At 33.2% G+C, this 21542-nt stretch overlaps 3 protein-coding genes across 3 annotated transcripts; all 3 read right to left on the bottom strand.

The window, feature by feature from the left end:
• Nucleotides 1-114: 114 nt before the first annotated feature.
• On the bottom strand, nt 115-2090 carry LOC125866980 (NAC domain-containing protein 1). Its single transcript, XM_049547379.1, has 3 exons — nt 1798-2090; nt 1412-1695; nt 115-832 (listed from the first exon to the last, which is right to left on the bottom strand). The coding sequence occupies exons 1-3, from the start codon at nt 1961-1963 to the stop codon at nt 434-436; spliced, it is 849 nt and encodes a 282-aa protein (XP_049403336.1). The 5' UTR covers nt 1964-2090; the 3' UTR covers nt 115-433.
• Nucleotides 2091-8048: 5958 nt separating this feature from the next.
• LOC125866979 (methyltransferase FGSG_00040) lies at nt 8049-9921 on the bottom strand. Its single transcript, XM_049547378.1, has one exon. The coding sequence runs from the start codon at nt 9842-9844 to the stop codon at nt 8234-8236; it is 1611 nt and encodes a 536-aa protein (XP_049403335.1). The 5' UTR covers nt 9845-9921; the 3' UTR covers nt 8049-8233.
• A 1104-nt stretch (nt 9922-11025) lies between these two features.
• Nucleotides 11026-20778, bottom strand: LOC125866977 (anaphase-promoting complex subunit 2). Its single transcript, XM_049547377.1, has 16 exons — nt 20227-20778; nt 19535-19624; nt 18246-18477; nt 16800-17095; nt 16543-16614; nt 15754-15998; nt 14148-14564; nt 13813-14014; nt 13561-13675; nt 13398-13474; nt 12643-12762; nt 12369-12457; nt 12192-12273; nt 11915-12106; nt 11276-11344; nt 11026-11167 (listed from the first exon to the last, which is right to left on the bottom strand). The coding sequence occupies exons 1-16, from the start codon at nt 20458-20460 to the stop codon at nt 11045-11047; spliced, it is 2655 nt and encodes an 884-aa protein (XP_049403334.1). The 5' UTR covers nt 20461-20778; the 3' UTR covers nt 11026-11044.
• Between the last annotated feature and the right edge of the window lie 764 nt (nt 20779-21542).

Here is a 21542-nt window from a genome sequence, read left to right as displayed (position 1 = left end):
TGAATAATAAAAATATTGACATTTCATTGTAGAAAACAAATTTTAAAAAAATCAAAGATAGACTGCTGAAAAATATTTATTAAAATTTCACAAGTAAATTAGTTTTTTTTAAAAAAATACAAACTGAGAAACTAAATTCTAAAATAATACAACAACAATTTGTTGCCCCTACTACAAAGTTTGTTGCTAATAATACCAATGACGTAACATTTAATTATATTTTACAATTGTTGTCATAAACTTCTGATGCCACCTTTTCATCCAATAGCCTCCATATAAATATATTTTCACCGGGGGTGGAATCCCTTTGTCGGAAAAATACATTGTATATATATATATATATGTATATCTACATACATATTGAACCCCTTTGATATAACTGAGAATCTATTTAGAAAATTCTTGATGAAAATTCTGTCTCCGCTACTGATTATCACTGGGATTGAAACGTTGGATTCACAAAAAGTGGCTGCTGATAATTGAAGAAAATATTACAATTATTACTTGTAATATTATTTGTATTTTGTTGTTGTGATGATACTTGATCCACATTACTTGTGTTACTCACATTATTCATTGTGTAACTTTGGTCATCATATAATAAATTGTCACTTAGTAATTGTGGAATTGATCCATAATAATCCAATTCCAATAGATGTGACAATGAACAAATTCTTGGTAATTTCATTGTTTGTGGTCCACCAACAACTTCAATTGCATTATTTATACTCACATTTTGTGCCGCCAATTCTTCTTCTTCAACTTTCATCATCTCTATAGGTTTTCCCAAATTTTTCTTCTTATAAATTCTACATAGTACCCAATCATCTAACTGAAAAAAAATAGCCAAGAAAAAAAAAGAATATTAGTTTAATTCTTCATCAAAAGAAAGAAATAAATCTGAATAGAGCCGAATAAATACACTTGATACAAAAATATATTTCTTCTATCCCAGTTTATATGACACACTTTCCTTTTTAATCAATCTAAACAAGAATGACACATTTCTATATTAAGTAATAATTTAACTTTAAAATATCTATTTTGCCCTTACGGAAATGATTTATGGCTATCAGACCACAAGTTTCAGAAGTCTCTTCTTTTCTTTTTTAAATTTCGTGTCAAATCAAAGTAACTCATATATATAAAATAGGACGGATGGAGCATATGAATTAGAAAATGCACTACAGTAAAAATCACGACAAAATTCATAAATAATTCCAGGATTCCTTTTTGGGGTAGCTAGTGAAATGAATATTCATGACTTAAAAAAAATAAGAATTAGCGACAAACAAGTACTTTTATCGTTAAACAACAAAAAAAAATCCATTGCTAACTATACTTGCGCACAAATTATCGAAAAATCATGTCAATTACTAGCTATTTAGCGACAGATTAACGATGTTCTTACCCTCATAGATCCACTTTGCTTAGAATATGTTTGAGACTTTGAATCACTCAAACGATATTCATGCATGATCCAATCAGTCTTGACACCTTTTGGTGGTTTGCCTTTGTAAAAAACAAGAGCTTTTTTAATTCCAACATATTTATTTGCACTATAAATTGTTTTATCAGTGCCAGTAGCCTTCCAATAACCTGACACAGCTGCTCTATTTGGCCTAACACCATTTGGATATTTTCTATCTCTAGGGGTAAAAAAATACCACTCATTTTCTCCAAATTCTGCCTTTTCTACACATTTTATAAAAAGGAAAAAATAATTAATAATCATAAATAATATAATTCAAATTAAAAACTTAAGATTTTCGAGTATACAAATATATGTGTACTAACCAGGTAATTCCCAGGGATCGAACTTGTAGACATCGATTTCGGGGATAATTGAGACGGGGCATGGCCTTGAAGTAGCTTGATATCGAAGATAATACATGATTAATTCCTCATCTGTTGGATGAAACCTAAATCCAGGAGGAAGATCAGAGCTAATTTTTCCAACCATTATTTTTATAGAAAAATATAAAAATGAATGAATTGAAACAATTATTTTTTTTAAGGAAATTGAGAGAAAAGGGAGTTTTAGGATTTTTTTTTTTTAATTCTATTAGGAGGAAAATGAGAAGTGTGAGTGTTTGAAATGTTTGCAAGGAGAAGGCTGCCCAATTTATAATTGTTGGAGGTTTAAAAAATTTGTCATATTATGATTGGTTCTTTTTTGACTTGCATACCTAGTACGAGTAGATAAGTATTTTATTTTATTTTTGATTTTTCATCCGGTGTCCGATGCTCACATAGAAGTCTAACTAAATCCAGAATCGCGCTGGAAAGTCCCACATTAAGGGGTAAAGTGTTTCCTAACAAAGGCAATTTTTATACCGATGGAAGCTCAAACTCGAGATCTCTAATTAAGAATGAAAGAATACTTATGACTCCACCATTTTCTTCGTTTATATATATATATATATATATATTGCAAGGCCATGCTTGTAGGATATTTTACGCAAAATCATTATCTTATTCTTTCTTCATTCAATGGATAATAACATGGGGGGTGGGGGGTGGGGGCGGTGGTGGATAAGGTCATTGGGGAGTGGGAATATACTTTAGTTCTTATCTTGATTTTCTTGTTTGTGTAACTTTAACAAACTATTATTCTTAAGACTCTTTCTAGTCAAAAGGTATGGTCCTAATAAGCCAATAAGATTGGAGTATGATGATGAGGATAACAAACAAATTTTGGACCTTATTGGTGTTATATTGAGTTCTTGGGATCTTTTTCCATTTTCCAATTGGCTTTTGTTAGATATGGATGAAAACTTCATCCACATGTGGATCCAATTGTTAAAGGTAATAAAATATATGGAAGGGATGCAATCCCTATCTTTTATTAAATATTTTGGGTTTGAATTTTTTAATATAAAAAGTTTCTAAACAAGAGAAGTATTGAAAATATCGTTGAATTTGATATAAATTACTCCCTAGTTTCATCCTCGAACTATTGATAGACTTAAAAACACATCTTTACTTGACTAACTGAACTAAGATACACCCCCGATCTACCACAGGACATAACAAGTGGTCTCAAATTCTTGTAGAAGCATGTGACTCTTAATAAAAAGTCGAGAGAAGTGTTGAAAACATTCCTAAACTTGACAAGAATTAGGGATGTATTTCACTCATGTTGCAAGATCAGGAGTGAGTTTAACTTCACTTAATCAAGTTAATGGGTGTTTTTAAGGCTGTCAATAGTTTAGGAATGAAATTAATAATTCACTCCAAATTTAAAACTATTTTTAATACTTCTCTCAAATATTTATTACTTAAAATGGATCTATGGGATTTAAATTTAAATTAGTTGGGTCAATTTGTCGAGTAGTTTGAGTCATTTTTTAAAGTAGATAAATTAGAATTTAATTAAGAAGATAGATTAGAATTAGTAGACTTTTTTGCATACCTTTACATACATAGCACTAACACTATATATATGTGGATTCGATGTTGACTAACATAGAATCATCACTACATTTGCATACATCCATTTTCTATCATAATTAAGATATGATATATATATTTAAAATTTAATTTTTATTTATTTATGTAGAGATAAAAAGTTATGATCCAAATTCTAGATATAACAGTAATTTTTTAAAAAATGAGGATTTTTGTTGAACATTTCCGCTAGGATCATTCAGAATTTGTTAGAGATTTATCGCAAGATTGATTTCTTATTGAACATTTATCTAAACATTCTCATTTTAATAGTCGTGTAATAAGTACTATAACTTTAATTACCTGATGTTTTATTTGCTTAAGTTATTGTATTATTTTACTGTTGTTATTGTTTCCATCTTCATTACATTCAACATGACTTCTTCATTACTGTATTTATTTTATATACTTTATCTAAAGTGAGAATCTATCGAAAATACTCTATGTAAGATTGCACATACAACACCTTTTCGGAACCTAGAGAGGGTCCACTACATTTAAGAGAAACATAGTGTTTTCAACGATGCACAACTTTCTTTTTTCTTTTTCTGTTCCATAATAATAGGAACAAACTTATGTGCTCTTGTCGATCTATTATAAAGATTCATTGTATCATACAAAATATGATGAAAACACAATGTTCCACGTGATTTACAATGTGGTTGTTACAACACACGTTATACATTCACAAATATATAATAAAAATAATAATATAGCTAATAATTTAATTTTTTTTTTAGATTTTCAAAAAGATTTTAAAACTAAAAAATGAGTCTCATTGGCGTAGATCATGTATAATTTAATAAAATAATATTATATTATATATTGTAACTTTCCGGTTTAATTCCTTCCATCCCTCTATCTCCACCACTAATTCATATCTTTAGTGTTAGCAAAGTGTATGTTAAACGAAATTTCAGTGTGAAATGAATGGTCACCATATGTCAAAATACTTTGAACAACAGATCTAAAATTTTTCCATCTATTTTTGACTTAGCTTAACGAATAAATTAAAGGAAAAAATGGAAAATATTTTTTTCCCTATTGATCTATCAAGCAAGTACATCTCATGATACATGTCAACTTAAGTAAATTATGGTAATCTTAATTAGAATTATTATTAGTAAAATAATAATAATTTTGAGTAAATAATCAATTGCCAAAAATAGCTAGAAGTTTCCTACTATAGAAAGTCGACAGTTGTCTAGTCAAATGAGGTTAATTAGATAAGATAAGGACTAGAGAAAAATGTAGGTGAGTTAATTACTTGTGGTTCTTATCTAACCACCTCACTAATTAGCCATTAAATTTTAATATCAACCATATATTATATTAATCACGATTTAAAAATATTAATCAGAGTTACAGATACTTGAATCTTAATTGGCCCATTTATTCCACTACTTATTGAAGCCGTCATTTATAAATTATATATATAATAATAATGCTTAGATAGGGAAGAATCTAGTGACGCAAGGTGTTCATCCAAGTTCTTTTTAGCAAAAAATACACTTATTATATATAACGTAAGTGATTTAGTAGTTTTGGATATTCAAAGTTCACTTTGAAATTTCAATTTCTTTCGAATTTGTTAGTAAAAAAGTTTAAATCTGTCACTAATATTAAGATAGACGGTTTACATTATATCTCTTAAAATACACTTGAGCTAACCTTTATCACAAAGTATACTATATATGACGTTTTGATATAATCAATGTAGACATGTGTAGAATATTATAATGTTTTTCTTTTTAAATTCCTCAATTAATAAAAAAAAAATTGGTTTCTTTTAATCACGACTTGATATGATCGATCTCTACCTTCATTATTTTATGTGCATCTTTGATAATTAATTATATTTTATTTTACTCCGATAAACAATTGTATAATTATTTAAATAAAACTTTTTGCCTCTAGGTGATGTAGTGATCCGATTTGACCATATGACGTAGAATCATCTAAATTTAATAATAATGTATATAAACGTTTTTTTACTAAAAATAAAATGATAAATTTAAATTAAACAAATTTATGCCAAATTAATTCAATATTTAGATAAATTAAATAAACAAATTAATTTTATCACCTCTATTTCCACTTTTTCTTCTTTCACTTGAGTAATGTAAAATAAAGTTATAACTATTCATAGGTGCAATTTTAATTAGTTTCACAAATTTAAGTATCTACCATTTGATAGAGGTGAAGTTAGAATTTTATCAAGTAAGTTCGAAATATAAAAAAGTAATCCACAAAAAAATTAAAAAGGGTTCAATATCTATTATATAACCAATTAAAAATAATTTTCATTTTCAATATCTGGGTTTGCTCTACCTATAAGTTTATCATTACGTCTACATATATAATTAGGGATAACCTAGTGAAAATGTGCAATATTTATATTATGAGGACTAATAACTAGTCAAAGACATCAATTAAATTTAATTATTTTGATCAACATGGCTGATAGACGTGAGTTCTTTTTTTTTTCCTTTTACTTATTCTTGTTAATACCATTTAAATAATTAAGGAATTAATGTTTCATCCATTTTTCTTGAGAAAAAAAATAGTCAAAGTAATTATAACCTTTTAGTTTTAGCCTTAGGGGTTGGCTGAAGCTTATCTAAACATTAAATTTAAATAATTGTCTTGATTATGTGTGCAAAGTTTGTCATGGATGATGTCATTGTTTTTTTGTGGCTCAAAGTATTTATAGAATTTCAAATATACCCAATATTCATATGAGGATTTAAAGAATATACCATACTGTTAAAAGAAAGAAAAAAAGAATAATCAGGCCAATAGAAGCAGAAAATTTGGACAAGTAGAGTGTGTTTGGTGAGAATAAAAAATATTTTATAATTCTTTTTTATGTTTGATTAGTTAAAATTCTTAGAAAATATTTTCTTCTTCAAGAAAATAAGTATTATTTTGAAATGATTTTTATAGCAATAGTAGAGGAAAACAAGTTTCACAAGCAATGTGAATTTAGGGGGTCGCCACTGATCAGGGTGTTCATTCAAATCCTTTTGATATTTTTTCTGCATTTTTAATGTATATATAGAGTTTTGAATCATTTGAACAGATCCCTAGAGATTGGCTTGATAGTTTAGGTGTTCAAAATTTATCTTAAGGTTCCAAGTTCAAACTTCATGTACTACATTTTTGTTTTTTGAATCGGTTTAGTGAAAATTTTCAATCCGACGACATTGTTCATAAATGACATTTTATATTTAATTATCTCCTTTCTATCACCAACACTCCTTATTTGTACCTCTATCTACTTTATAGTATTTATCTATATTATATAGAAATATTTTAAATTATATATCAAACATAAAAAAAGAATAAAAAACTATTTATTTTTGTTGAAAAATATTTTCCTTCGTTCCGAACAGACAAGTAGGATTTGTTTTGCTCGATTATATATAGAGTACAAAAATACATATATGATAGGAACAAATATAAGATGTAGTAGATGTACAAATTGGACCAGCTGACTGTAGGCCGCCGTACAGATAAATCACAAAACTTTTTTTATTTTTATTTTTCAGATATAACACATGTTAAATTTACAAATTATCATTTTAGAAATAGCATAGAAATATTACAAATTACCATTTTCTTGTGGTTCAGTCTTTTTCCGAACTTCACACATAGCAAAATTTTAATATATCTAAATTGTTTATAGTTTATGTATATTATGTATTTATCGATTATTATTTTAGGTGACGGTTATACAATATAAAAGTCCTTGAACCATCTATTAATTCCAATGTCAAATCTCGTTGATTTCTTGCCTTTGAATGGGCCTCTCAGATAATGAACATGTTTTTAATAGCTGGCTTTTGAAATAAAATCGAAAGTCATGTGTCTCAGAATTTGTTTTGATATTATGCGTATGAAACATAAGTGGATAAATTTAATGTATTAATAATAGTCAAACTTTGACCTTACCATACCATACCTCTAGGCTCTAATGTCACAACTTTAGATATAAGAATTTTGAGAATACGCGTTAACGATCAATAGAAATTGATGAGCATGACTTGCTAAGATGAATACATAAAATTAAGATTTTTGTCGCATACAAATCTTTCTATTAGAAAAGTCTTAATTTCTTAATCGTTGTTACATGCAAATCTTTCTATTGAAAAAGTATCATTTATTTGAAGGTCTTTCATCATATTTAACACGAAGACCACTCGAAATGGTATGTGCTTTGTTCTTGTGTACAAGCGTCCCTTCCTTCTTATTTTTTGACCTCACTAAAGGCTTTTTCTGATAAGTAAGCATTTGTAACACTTCTACATCTAAAATAGTTAGAACTAGACAAGAATATTGAAAATATCAACATTAACAATCTAAATTGTGAATCAACTTCAACTTTCATAATCTTTTGTAGGAAAAACTAAAAGAGAACTAAACGTGAGATACATTTTTGAATTGAAAAAAAAAAGAGAGAGAAAAAGAACCAACTTGACTAATCTTGAAATTGAAACGAGCTTAAATGAAGAAGTGCAGATTCATATAGCTAACCCCAACTTGTTATTGACACATTGTTGTGACTAATCTTGGAAAATGTAATGAACTTGATGAAGAAATACAAATTCATATAGTTGATCCCAACTTGTTTAAAGATTGACACGTTGTTCTTGACTAATCTTGAAAATGTAATGAGCTTAAATGAAGAAGTCAGCAGATTCATATAGCTGACCCTAACTTGTTTAACATCGACGCGATGTTGTTGACTAATCTTGAAAATAGGCTATCAGAAATAGCCTTTTTAGTTACCAAGCTGAATTAGTATAGTCCTCAATGTTTGTTTCTTCATTATCTTGCCATACAATCCTCTTCCCAATTTCATTGCTTTTTCCATCTCTACAATCCCATTCCCTTTATGTCCATTTTTTCTCTTCAATCCTCTCATCAACAACTTCACAATTCTCTCATCACTTCCCACTGCATCCACAACACTATCCAACACATTTTCCATCAATGGAACTTTACTTCCCCATTTCCTCAACGATCTTTCTGACTCGTAAACTTCTGAATACACTCGCCAAAATGACGATCTCAAATACCCTTTCCCTTTTCCCCTTACCATCCATCTCCTCATATTTTCCTCCAATCTATAAACTACACCTCCATCGTCTAGTCCTTTACCAAGAAACATCTCAATTTCCATCATTTCTTGATTTGAACTAACACCCTTTTCAAGATTGCACCTTTTGCATTTACAAACAAAGCCCCAGTTTTTCGCCTTCTCTTCACGGTCTCTAAAGGGTGTAAACACATCAAAATAGGCGAATGTGAGCTCTTCGCCTGCTTTTATGTCTCTACAAGCATGAATCATCACGTGATCACCAATGTGGGAACGCCTCACGTTGGGATCACATGAATGGTTGATAAATGAAGACAAAATCCAAAGTCCAATCCCATGGACATCACTGTTTTTGCCAAGAACTTTCGCGGAAATCAACTCCTCAACAAGAGAATTCACATCAAGAATGTTAAGCAATTTTTCCTTATCAATCTTCTTATCATGAAATGTACTACTATCTTCTCCCTCAGGCCTAAATAGATCAATGTCAGGAACCTCCAAATCATCCTCATTCTCACCATTTGATAGCTTACAAATCAAATCACGCGTTCGTACACATTTCTTGATAGATTCCAAGATTTTATCAATGAAATTCTTCCACATATCCAACTGAGCTTGTTCCTTAGAATCTTGAAAAACAGATTCAGGTACTATAGCTCTTTCAACAGCAACAGCCTTAGTAACTAACAACAAGTTCCCACAATCAAGATTCTTTGTTGCGAACAATCCACGCCCACTGATATCCGATTTCTTAATCTCAATTGAACCAATGTACTCAGCTAGCTCAGGGGGTTTTCCTTGAAACTTATTTACTACCCAATCAGAGATATCAAAAGCATCAGTTCTTGATAAAAATTCAAACTTTTTACACTTTTCTAAATACCCATTAAGCATTTCAGAATTTTCTAACTCATTGGGATCAAGACTTGCTTTTTTAAAACAATCTAAGGCCAACCCATATTGATTGAGACTTAGCAAAATCTTACCTTTACAAAGCAGAGTCTTGAAATGGGTGTTTCCAATTTGGGAAGCTTCATTGCAATCCTGTAAAGCTTGAGGATAATCTTGAAGATTTAATCGAGCTTCAGCGCGGTTACAGAGAGCTAAACAGAGGGATTTTTTGAGTTTTGGGAGGTTGTTTGGATCAAGATTTTGATGGGGGTTTGAGATTTGGTCATGGCAAAGGGAGATTAACTCTGAGTAAACTTCAATGGAGTCTTTCCATTCTTTTCTGAGTAAAAGCTCTGTGGCTTTGGATCTGAGATTTTGTATTCTGTCTTCTTCTTCCTCCATTTTTTTTCTGCAAGTGAAGCAATATTTTCTCTGTTGAAATTATTTGAATGAGATGGAAATGTAACGGTCGAATTTACTCTCTCTCACGGGTGATGTGCTAACGGCTAAAGTTGCTTTTACTTTCTTTACCAACTCTTCCTTTTTTGAGAGAGAGGGGTATTGGGTGAGGGTTTTCGGGAATTTAATAACTTTTATTCAAATGTGTATTTATATTGAGAATTCATTAATTATATAAGAAAATGATGGAGCTCGTAACTTAAATGAGTTGTTGATTCAGTAATAAGAAAAGAACCCTATTTCGATGTTTTCGAGCTTGGCTTCGGATAAAAATCTACAAGCATAATATCTTAGATCCATTTTTGATTTTCGAATATCTGATTAAAGTAAAGAGAGGGAAATTTTTTTGACATAAAACTAAGAAAAATATGTATGAGTCACAAAACCGATTGACTCGTAATTTGAGAATATAGTAATTCAATGCATTTCACAAATTCAGTCTCTGAAACTTGTGGCATTAATTTCTCTTCTCCCTTGAACTTTCGTAATCCCTTTCTCATTTTTGGAGTACAGGTATTCCGAAATATTTTGACCAACCAAACCTGAAAAACTATGGTCAAGAGTTCGAATCACATTAAGAGTAAATGAAAAACTATGGTTCAGAGTTTGAGATACCAGTTCTTTTGGATAAAAATAGATGTCTCTTCTTTTGAAAATCAAAAGGCCAAGTGTATGCAGTTTACATCATATACACCAAATAAACAATGGCGCACCCCTTCTTTCTATAGAAAGCAAATGTGCAATCTTCTGAGTTTACATCATATACAGAAAATAAGTGAACTGTCAACTAACTGACTAGCTAACCTTCTATAACGAACTAGATCCAACGTCTTCTCTTGGATGGCTTTGTCTCTTTCTCATCGCGAAGGATCTGCTAATAAATATTACTAACACTCTTATGCATTTATCATAACGAGTCATTCTAACCCACAGGAACCTTCTTGATTTGCACTTACCCTCAGCTTGATTAAATAGCACACAAATGGTGGACTGCAAGGAATTTACAGATATTTCCGCACTTGAAAAGAGAAGAAAAAGAGACCTCTCTGCAGCCAGTGTTTGTTATTACCTTCTTAACGACACGTTATTGCATTTCATCAGTCTGAGGAGTGATGATAACCAAGACAATATAGATGGAATTGATCACTTTTTCAGAAAGTACATTCCATCTCTGAATTCCAACTTCTCCTCGGCAACTAAACCAGATAAGAAGCTTTGCAGTTGTTGCAGTGATTTGTCATATGTAGGATCAGCAATGCAGAACATCTGCACCAACAATTAGTACTTTTAATTCTTCGGTATTTCATGGCCTCATGCCACAGCATAGTGCCCAATTCAATTATAAATCTTATGAGTTATAAAGCAAATAATTACCTTGAGCGTATTATGAATACGATCCAATGCCATGCTGCCAAAATTGGTAAGCATCCCAGTGATAAATTTCTGCAGTCAACACCAGCACCTCGTTAAACAAAACACTAGCGTTTCTTTTCTGTTATTTTGTCCTTAGTTCTTTGCGAGTAGGGTTTCTGTCCTTAGAACAATGAACTACCCTTGCCAATTTAAAATTAAAAGATAAAAACATTTCAGACTTGTTTAATAGACATCCAACTGGTCGTAAGGTTTGGTAATGGTAGCTAAAACATGCCAAGCCAAGACGCAGCCATCTCTGTCCTGCCTTGCAAAAAAATTCACAAGGAGTTTCCTGTCAACTGATGTTTAAGCTTTCGAAATCCATTAGTAATTATTTTCTGTATCACTGAGGGAACTATGCAAAATATTTCAAAAACTCAGGTACCTCATTAGCAAAGAGAAAGACTACGGACTAATTATATGATGATGTTAATGCAACTCAACCAAAGCTTCCATAAGAATACACAAAAAAAATAGTTTTAGAGAAAAGAAAAGCTTCTACTATTTACACTTGCAACTGTTAAGAGAGTGTATCAGATTCATATACTTAAAAGATCCATTTGTATGCAAAAGAAAGAAAAAGGGAATTGAACGGTATACCTCGTAGACAGTCATCTCTTTTCGCAATTGATCTTCAACAGAGGCCACAGAGCGTTCTCCATCGTCCTCACCTGCCAATAGCTCCTCACAGCCACCATCAATAGTTCCACTTTTACCAGTATCATTTATGGTTTCCACCAGAGTAAAAGCATGATCAGCAGAGTCTGCCCCCATTGACTCTGCCAGAACTCCCTAGTCAACCAAGTGAAAAAAGATCAAATAAATTCTTACACCAGAAAACCATATACTGATGAAAATGGAAGAGAGAGGAACTAACCTTGCTTATCCAAAAATTTATCCTCCTATTCAACACATCAACAGGTACTCCAACTGCAGCAGCAAGATTCTTAGATATCCACCTGCAACATGAGGTGTACATACCCTTTACATCCATTCCCAATACTTTTCTGAAACAATTGGTAAAATAAAAATACAAAGATGATTGTGAAGTTACTTTTTCTGATCTTGAAACTGCATAATAATTGAAGCATGCAAAGGAGTAACATTAAACTGCATTGCTCTATCTTCGAATTGGAGCTCCAACTACAATGCGGTAACAATGCAGTCAGGCATTTGGTTGTATATCAAAGGATGCAGAGAACAGAGAGCTCAGATCTAGAGATTCTAAATCAACTGTTTTTTTTTTGAGAAAGAAATTCTAAATCAACTGTTTGAGTAGACTATTTCGAAAGACACACGGGCCCCAAGTACACCGTACAGTTACTGACCTTTACACTGCCCAGATTTTTCTTCCATATTAGCTTACGTGGTGTCTTGACCTCAGTATACCTTTTAGCATAATCATTCAGTAGCTGCTCCACAGGCTCTGGTAAATTGACTGCCTCGTCCTGCCATCAGTTACCAGATTTTGTTACTTGGCTGGCAAAAATGAAACAAAACAAAGAAAGCAACATAAAGGCAAACAATTGACACTATTATGTTGCTCGGACTCTCCAAAAATGTTGATGCACCTATGTCGGATCCTCCAAAATTGCACCAATATTTGGAGGAACCGACAGGCACCCATCGACATTTTAGAGGAGTCCGAGCAACATAGGTTGTATTAACCGAAGGCCTGCCCGAAGGATGGGGGGTAGGGGACCCAAAAGAAAGGAAGGTAGCTATCACTTCTCTGTCATCAACATACAAAAAAGGAAGATGTTCTTAAATATCAAGGATGTCAAAGGGGACATTTACTTAATTCAGACTAAGACCATAAATTGTGAATATAAAGGAGTCAGAACTCATTAATTTATGATTATTTTGGAAGGAGAAAACACAACTAATATCAATAAAATAAAATGGAGCAGTTCAGTTTAAAATATTCTGCTTGCACAGTTCATATTTAATGTTTTCATATTTAACATAAAAGATTTCTTGTCCAAACTGGATCAAGATGTTCCACTAGATGAGTAAAGACTTTTACTAATGATAGCTAGTAAATAAAGTTATTGTGTCAGTAAATGTAAGAATAAGTGCATACCTGAATGGGAGGCCAGAAATTTGAAGATATGATGGTAGCATTAAGATTGTCTAGAGATACATCAAGGTCCCTTTGCTCTGTATTTGAACAAATCCAGTAATCATTGAGATTAATTAAGATTGTGGGAACCTCAAGAACAGGACAAATAACTTACAACCATTACCTGGCTGTGGTTGATGCTTGATAGTTGCTTTTATATTTGTATTTGTCCTCTTTGAGTCGATCAAATCATTAAGCATTATTTCACATTTCTGCATGCTGCTTTCCCCAAAATGAATCTGAAAATGATAAAAATGTCAAGCTGACTATGTAAATCAAGATGAATCATATAGCAGTAAAAGTGTCTATTTTCGATTACATCATGTGACTGATTTGAGATGATAGAGAACTCAAACTCAGAGGTTTGACTACTTACCTTGAGAAGCTCTAGAGTACGTATTTCGGCATCAATGTCATAATCAGATTTGTTCAAAAGCTTTTCAGCCAGCATTACACGGTATTCATTAACCAGCTGATCTTTGGAACCAATTATGCCAACTATCATACCAAGGATGTCAACCTTCCTTCGATATCTGCTTCCCTTCGATGGGTCGGCCTCTACTGGGTCAGGCTCCCAGCTTCAAAATTTCAGATCATAAAATATATATGCATAAGATATAAAGAGCAATGTACCCAAAAAGATGATATAATATACAAGACAAAGTATGTCCTCCAATCATTTCCAAAACAATAGAGACGAAGATGGCATACTTTTGTGCATTAATCCATGCTTGCTTTTCATCGGAGTTAATATCATCATCAACAGTAGTGCTCTCTTGACTCTCTTCATCTCTATTCAATTCTTCCAGCAGGCTATCCCCAGAACTGCCTGGTCCATTGGGATTTCCACCAGTTCCATCAGTAAGCATGGTCACAATGCATTTAATTGTATCTTTTCTCCCCCTCAGGTATTCCCTTATTGGCTCACCAACAGCTTCAAGAAAAACACCTGCAGGATCTATAGTTCGAAGTGCTTTGATTGTTGAAACATATTGGTGTAATATATCATTGGTTGAGGCACCAGCTGTTAGTAATCTATATCTCAGAGATGAGATAAAAGAATCTACCAGCTTTGAATGTTGCCCAGTATACTCAAGACATTGTTTCAAGTCTTCAATAGCAGGAGCACTGTCAAATTTTAACAGTCAGTCAACTTGCAAGTTGAAAATTTAAGATCTTATATGAATAAAATAGTTACAATGTCGGCAATTGATAAGTGAAGAAATTAGAAAACAAAAGCTTAATTCTCTTCATTTCCAACTGAATTGATACTAAAATGCCTAAATAGCAGTGTTATCAAAGGCAAAAAACGCAAAAAAGCTCTAAGATCCGCAGGGGCTTTAAGCGCAAATAAAGTGTGGGCTTTAATGAAAAAGGCACAAAGGGAAAAAAGAAACCAAATATATATGTTTAGTCCAAGACTAATAATTATAAACATGAATAACAAATATATGACCAAAGGAATTGAAAAAAATTTATGATGAAGTAATATCAATGATTTAGTGTCACTTCGTCATAAGAGGCTCATTGGCAAGGAAACGTTTGCCTTAGAACGTTGATGACGACATTGAAGCGCAGATAAAGCGAGGCGAAGCGCTCAACACGCTTTGAGCCTCGCTTTAGGGCTTAAGTGCGCTTAATGCGCGCCTTTGATAACACTGCTAAATAGTACAGACAAAACTAGAAGAAGTTGCATCAAGTTTTATTTCTACAATGAAAGAAAATGGTGCCCAACATAGTAAATTAGTCACAGGGAAGACTGGAAGAAACATGGGTAAAAGTAAAGATCAGGAGTTGTGAATAACATTACATCCTCTATGCATGTTATATCCACTTAAAAAACTAGTGACCTAATTAACTAAGTAAGAAGTGTTGCAGTTTGAATGGAAGGGAAAGGAGAGAAATGAGATGAGAACATGGATGAGTTTAGTTCTTTGCTTTTGAGATTGACTTTTGGGACAAAAGGGAAGGGATAAGAGTATGCACAAAGTTTTAAATTTCAATTCCATCCATAAGTAGGCGGAAACAGAGGGAAAGACCCTTTCTAATGCCAAAAAAGACGCTAAATGTATTTACAAGAGAAATACTTTGCTAAGGGTAGCAGAGTCAAATGATATCTCTTCCCTTCTCAACCAAACACCAAATTTACTCCTCTTTTCTTTTACAAAGTCTTCATTCTTTCTTTTTCATTTCTTTCCTTCCAAATATCTATGAGTTTTCTTGCTTATAAATCTGCTACAATATACACTCATGCGCAGAGACTGAACCCCCACAAACAGAGAAGAAATGAAGAGAAGAAAATGGAATAGTAAATCACCTGTCCGGATAGTCCACAATGATTTCAAAAAGTTTGGCTATTCTGAGATCCTGCAAGGTTTCATAAGCATAATACTCTAAGCGCAACTGCCATCTAACAAGCCCCTCAGATGGAATTCCAGTTCCAGAATAGCACAAGGAGGGGTGGGATGCCAGGGGAGATTTCAGGCCAGGGGAAGGGTCATTGCAGCTAGTAAAATCTCCAAGGTAATCAAGAAGTGCTCGTAAGAACTGAAGGGGCACAGCCTGCACAAATCGGTTCTCAATGTTAGAAAATTAGATCCAACAGAAATTTCCTGATAAGTCAGATTGGTCTAAACATAAGTTTATCCATGTTCTTCAAGTTTGAACAAAAAATCATGTGGAATTGATATTCAAGATGATATAGTCAACCTTTCACAAAGTTATTCTGTCATTTGGTTTGTCATCTATACAATGCCTCCCAAGCTATCGACACACAAATCACATGAGTGAAAGTATCACTATCAATAAATTGATTAAAAGCATAACAAAACCATTAGATCCATCTGACTCAAAATGTCTGACTCGTCATATTGCAGGGTATCAATGGAATCCAAACTAGTGCACTAGGCAAGGAAAAGTATTTCTTATTAAAGGATGCCAGTCACTTAATATCCCAAATGAGTCAAATGACCACCACTATCTCAACTCTATTAGTGCTGAAGAAGATAAATTTTAAACAACCTTGTGTTGCAACTCCAAAATAGAACTCTGAAAGGGCCTTTGTCACTGTATTTTGAGACATGACAATCATGCAGATGAGACTAACCTGTATCCATGCTTTGATGGACTCCAAAACAGAGCTCCTATAATCATCACCAGCCAAATCATGTACTTTGTCCTATCACCCACATTCAAAAGAATAATTGTGTACAAGATTAAATGAATGTTTAATTTATATAATTTGAAACAATTTTTTTTTGTCAAATTAACAAAATCAAGAATCTGAAGAATCACCACATATGATTGATGTCAACTGAAAATGTAGATAAATCAACTGAAACTTTATCACTGTAGGCCATATACCTTTAAAAGAAAAAATATAGCAGAAGCATACGCATCTTCCGCCATAGATGTAAAGCCAATATTTCTCAGATTACGAACAACCATTCCAATGTTCTTCACTAACTTATTGTTCTCTGAAAATACAGCATATTTATGGTTTATATCACTATCCATATCACCACATTTGTAGGGAAGTTTGCTTTTCTCGTCTAAATCCATTTTATCATCCATGCCTAACTCATCTTCATCCTCAGAGTTCGCAGCTGCAATTGAACTCAGCTCCTCCAGTCTTCCTTTGAAGTACCAGTGTAGTATCCCTAAAAAAAATATAGTAAGGGGAATGATAAGCAAGAATTAAAAATTTAAACTTTATAGGTCATAGCCATAGAAGCATCTTTTGATATCAAGCTCCCCTTACCACTCTGTCTCTTCCAAAAAATTGAAGACAATGTTGGAAGATTTTCCGGGACTCAACACTAATCCTGATGCAATCAGATGGAAACATGATAGGGATGGGGAATTTTCTGTTGGAAGAATGTACAAAAGAGACCTGGAAACACACCCGGGGGGCATTTTTGGACCTTGGAAACAAATTTGGAAATCCAACACCCCAACCAAGATAAAGTGTTTCACATGGTCAGTGTGCAAAAGAGCATGTCTGACTCAGGAGAGACTGAAAAAAAGAGGATTTCAGGTTGTTTCTAGGTGCTTCTTTTGCCATGAGAAGGAGGAAACAAACAATCATTTGTTCCTGCACTGTAGAGTGACTTCCGAGATATGGTATATGTTTCAAAGCATTATTCAAGATCCTTGGGTGGTGCCTGAGCATACTGCTGACCTACTAAACTGTTGGATGAGAAGAGGGGGGAGTAAAACACAGAAAAAATGGTGGAATCTAGTTCCATCTTGCATATGGTGGTCAATTTGGAAGGAAAGAAACAATAGGTGCTTTAAGAATATTACTAACCCAATGCAGAAAGTTAAAGAAACTGCATTAATACTCTATATTTTGGTGTAAAGAAGAGGGTATATATGAAGTAGATCAGTTAGTAGATTTCCTAGGCTCTTTGTAATCATGACTACTTTGCCTTTGAATTTTTTTTGTTTGGTTGCCATCATACCCTCATTGTTGATGAATACAACTTTACCATTCTCAAAAAGAAATAAAAAAATTGAAGACAATGTAAATGTATAAGAGTTTCAACCTTCTTCCTTGCCAATTTATGTGTGTGTATTGTAAAGACATATCACCTAACTTGTAAATTCAGAAACCAAAGCCGTAAACTAGTGACTAAAGAAGTATAATTCTTGTGTTGCAGCAAACAACCCCAGGCAATGGTATTGAACACTTGAGTGATTCGCTACATGATTGGTCCAAGAACAAACTATCTTAGGACTGTAACTTCAAATAGGAAGAAAACAAACAATCTTAGGATCAATCATGTAGCGAGGAAGTAATCCACATACCAGGAAAATGGTGAGGAAGGCTAGCCAAAAGAACTGAAGACACAATTAGTTGATATTTCGAGAACAGATAAACTCGAGTAGAATCTGGGTTCGCTTGTCCTTGCAATTTGTCTTCTTCATAGGACTGTAAAGCACGAGCCAACAACAATAGGCACTTCTCCTGGAACTGCTTTTGAGATGATATTTCTTCCAAGGCTTTACATATTACTTGCTGAATCTCTTCTTCTAAAATCTGCATCAATACCAATCAGGATTTACTTCCTAATAAAATTTCCAAGCCCTAAAACCAAGTCATCGCTTGAGCAAGATTAAAATTGGTAATAGGGCAAATGGAATCAGCAGCAATAACGAGTATATAACCATCCATATCCGCTAGCTAGACAAGATAATATTGACAAACATTTTTCCATGTAAATTACTTCCCAAAAATAATAAATGTAGTTACCAGTAAGGAAGCTAAGATACAAAATATAAGCCAATTGCGACAGTGTTCAATAAATTTGTAGCAACGGAAGAAAGAAGTAAAGACCAAGAAAACTATGGTAATCATACAGCATCATAACTAAAACCATTAAAAAGTTCAAATCACTTATTTAAAAAAGGTGTAAATGGGTTGTTAGGTCATGTAACAACAGTTTTATCAAAGGTGAAAAGCGCAAAAAAGCTCTAAGGTCCGTAGAGGCTTTAAGCGCAAAAAAGCTCTAAGGTCCATAGGGGCTTTAAGCACAAAGCGCAAATAAAGTGTGGGCTTTAATGAAAAAAGGCGCAAATGGAGAAAAGAAAACAAATATATATGTTTAGTCCAAGACTAATAATTATAAACATGAATGAAAAATATATGACCAAAGAAATTGAAAAAAAAAAAATGATAAAGTGAAATATCAATTAGTTAGTGTCACTTCTTCATAAGAGGCTCATTGGCAAGGAAACATTTGCCTTAGAAACTTGATGACAACACTGAAGCGCACATAAAGCGAGGCGAAGCGCTCAACACGTTTTGAGCCTCAATTTAGGGCTTAAGTGAGCTTAAAGCGCGCCTTTGATAACACTGTGTAACGTACACATACTCTATCAAAGTAAGACTGGATTGGGAACAGAAGTGTAAACCTTTACACGAAGTTACAAAAATTATGACAAACATAGAGAATCCTCATTAACAATAATCCTGCATCTGCACAGACACAGAAGTTCCCAGTGAAAATCAAGTAGTAATCTATTTTTTCTTAATTCCATAGAATAGGCCTTCTCTTTAATGTAGAATGACATGACAAAGGATCATATGTACGTACTGGATCCTTATTAGTTTCAGATGGTGCAGCATTTCTGTAAGATTCAAAATAATTCCAGAACCTTCTTGCTCCATTTCTCTCGAAAATTTCCTGTTTGAACACAACATTGTCACTGTGAGTTCAATAAAAATACCTAGTAGAGTCATAATTGTCACACCAGCTTTAAAAACCCAAAAACTAGGTCACATAATAAATTTGGTAAATGATGAATCATAGTATGCATGGTGTGGCTGACAATGTTTTCACAGAGAATATTTTGGTTGATGAAATCATTTGCAAATATTTCTAATATTGTCCTTAGAGAAAACATTTTCAAATTCAAGGTATTCAAATATTGAAATGAGTTCATCAACCAAAATATTGTCTGTGATAACAGATTCCCAATTCAAATCCAATCCCTTGAATAGTGAAAACTGTCTTCTCCAAAAACGAAAATTTATGATAAGAGAAGAAAACTAATTCATTTTCCATTATTCTCCTTGTATCCAATACTATACTTTGTATAATTACCATATATTACCTACTACTATATCCAATCAAATGCAGGAAACAATAACCAGCCACAATTTTCCCAGGTAAAACATTTTCCTCTAAAAAGGAACAATCTTTACTCGTACTTAGCGAAATTGAGTAGCTATGAACTTTTAGCATTTTAATAAAAACACTATGATAGATATGAATTAACACTAAACCTCGATGCAGCGAAGGAAGTGTTGTTCAACTAGAGATGCAAGGCCGTGTTTGCAGAGATTCTTAGCTCGCATTACTAATTCATCGCTGAATGACAAATCACCACTGCCTTTTAGAAGAGCTTCTGAAGCAGAGCAAAAGCCATTCCAGTTTTCCGATATCTCTGTTATGGAATCATCACTCAACGACTCCAATTTCTCCAAACCGCATCCCGATGAAGACGTATCGCACGTCATTTGTGCAGCTCTTACAAAGTTTGCTACTGATGATTTAGAAATCTACTTTTCCGGCGGAGAAAAAACCCTAATTTGATTAAAAATCATGCATATAAAGATTTGTAATTGAGTTAGCGGCGAGAAAAGAAGACTTAGAGAGAGGGAAAGTAGGGCTTTGGGTTCACGTAGATAGTGTTCTGCTGCTTCAATGGTGTGAAGAAGAATCCAACTCCTGCATTTGCCGCCATTTTCATGTTTGAGTGCACTGTGCCTGAAGCCCATGTTCATACACGACCCGACCCGAAATCTAATTGTCACAACATCCCAATAACTTTTTGAGAAAAATTTCAAAAACAACTATAGTTGTGGCCAGGTACGGAATCATCTTTTTTAGGAAGTGTTTTAGCCCGCATTTTAAAGCGTCTGGGGAAACGCAAATTTGATTGAGGATTGGAGAGGAGAGACTTTAGCCCCCATTTCATAGCGTCTGTTGCCTGGGGATATAAATTTGATCGAGGATTGGAGATGAGAGGCTTTATCCCCCATTTCATAGCGCCTGGGGGAACGCAAATTTGATCGAGGATTGGAGAGGAGAGGCTTTAGCCCCCATTTCATAGCACCTGGGGGAACACAAATTTGATCGAGAATTGGAGAGAAGAGGCTTTGTTAGGGAGCGCTTTAGCGCCAAGGTGAGACTTTCCGGTGCGAATTTGAATTTAGTCGGGCTCCAATGTGTATTATATCGAACACCGAGTGGAAACCAACAAAAAAACTATAGTTTGTGGCTTAACTATCATATAGGTTGTCTAATTAAGATTCATAAAGTTGTATTTGTTTGCTTGAAGGTGTGTTTGTTCATTTACCTTTATTGTAACGGTTCGCTCTGTATTTCTCTCTTCTCAATTATAAATTTAGTTGTGACAAAGATGGACAATTAATATTGTTTCCGCTCTCAATTTTAGATTTAATTGTGACAAAGATGGACAATTAATGTTATTTCTGCAATTTATTGCATAAGCACTTGAAAGGATTTCAAGCAATTATGTCTTAACCAAAAGTGGCAAGGGTAGAAATTTGTTTGGCATTTCTATTCTTGAAAACCA

Source organism: Solanum stenotomum, chromosome 6 (genome assembly GCF_019186545.1).
Source record: "Solanum stenotomum isolate F172 chromosome 6, ASM1918654v1, whole genome shotgun sequence".
In the NCBI taxonomy this organism is placed as follows: domain Eukaryota; kingdom Viridiplantae; phylum Streptophyta; class Magnoliopsida; order Solanales; family Solanaceae; genus Solanum; species Solanum stenotomum.
Note: the sequence above shows the minus strand (reverse complement) of the source record. Positions and strands in the feature narration are given on the sequence as shown.

What these genes read in the sequence shown, in the direction of transcription:
- LOC125866980 (XM_049547379.1), bottom strand. Translation starts at nt 1,963, where the DNA reads ATGGTTGGAAAAATTAGCTCTGATCTTCCTCCTGGATTTAGGTTTCAT. An exon ending in CGATCCCTGGGAATTACCTG is followed by an intron (nt 1,696 to 1,797) that starts GTTAGTACACAT and finishes TAAAATGTGTAG; the next exon opens with AAAAGGCAGAATTTGGAGAA. An exon ending in AGCAAAGTGGATCTATGAGG is followed by an intron (nt 833 to 1,411) that starts GTAAGAACATCG and finishes ATTTTTTTTCAG; the next exon opens with TTAGATGATTGGGTACTATG.
- LOC125866979 (XM_049547378.1), bottom strand. Translation starts at nt 9,844, where the DNA reads ATGGAGGAAGAAGAAGACAGAATACAAAATCTCAGATCCAAAGCCACA.
- LOC125866977 (XM_049547377.1), bottom strand. Translation starts at nt 20,460, where the DNA reads ATGACGTGCGATACGTCTTCATCGGGATGCGGTTTGGAGAAATTGGAG. An exon ending in ACTTCCTTCGCTGCATCGAG is followed by an intron (nt 19,625 to 20,226) that starts GTTTAGTGTTAA and finishes GTGTTCAAACAG; the next exon opens with GAAATTTTCGAGAGAAATGG. An exon ending in CTATATTTTTTCTTTTAAAG is followed by an intron (nt 16,615 to 16,799) that starts GTATATGGCCTA and finishes TGTGGGTGATAG; the next exon opens with GACAAAGTACATGATTTGGC.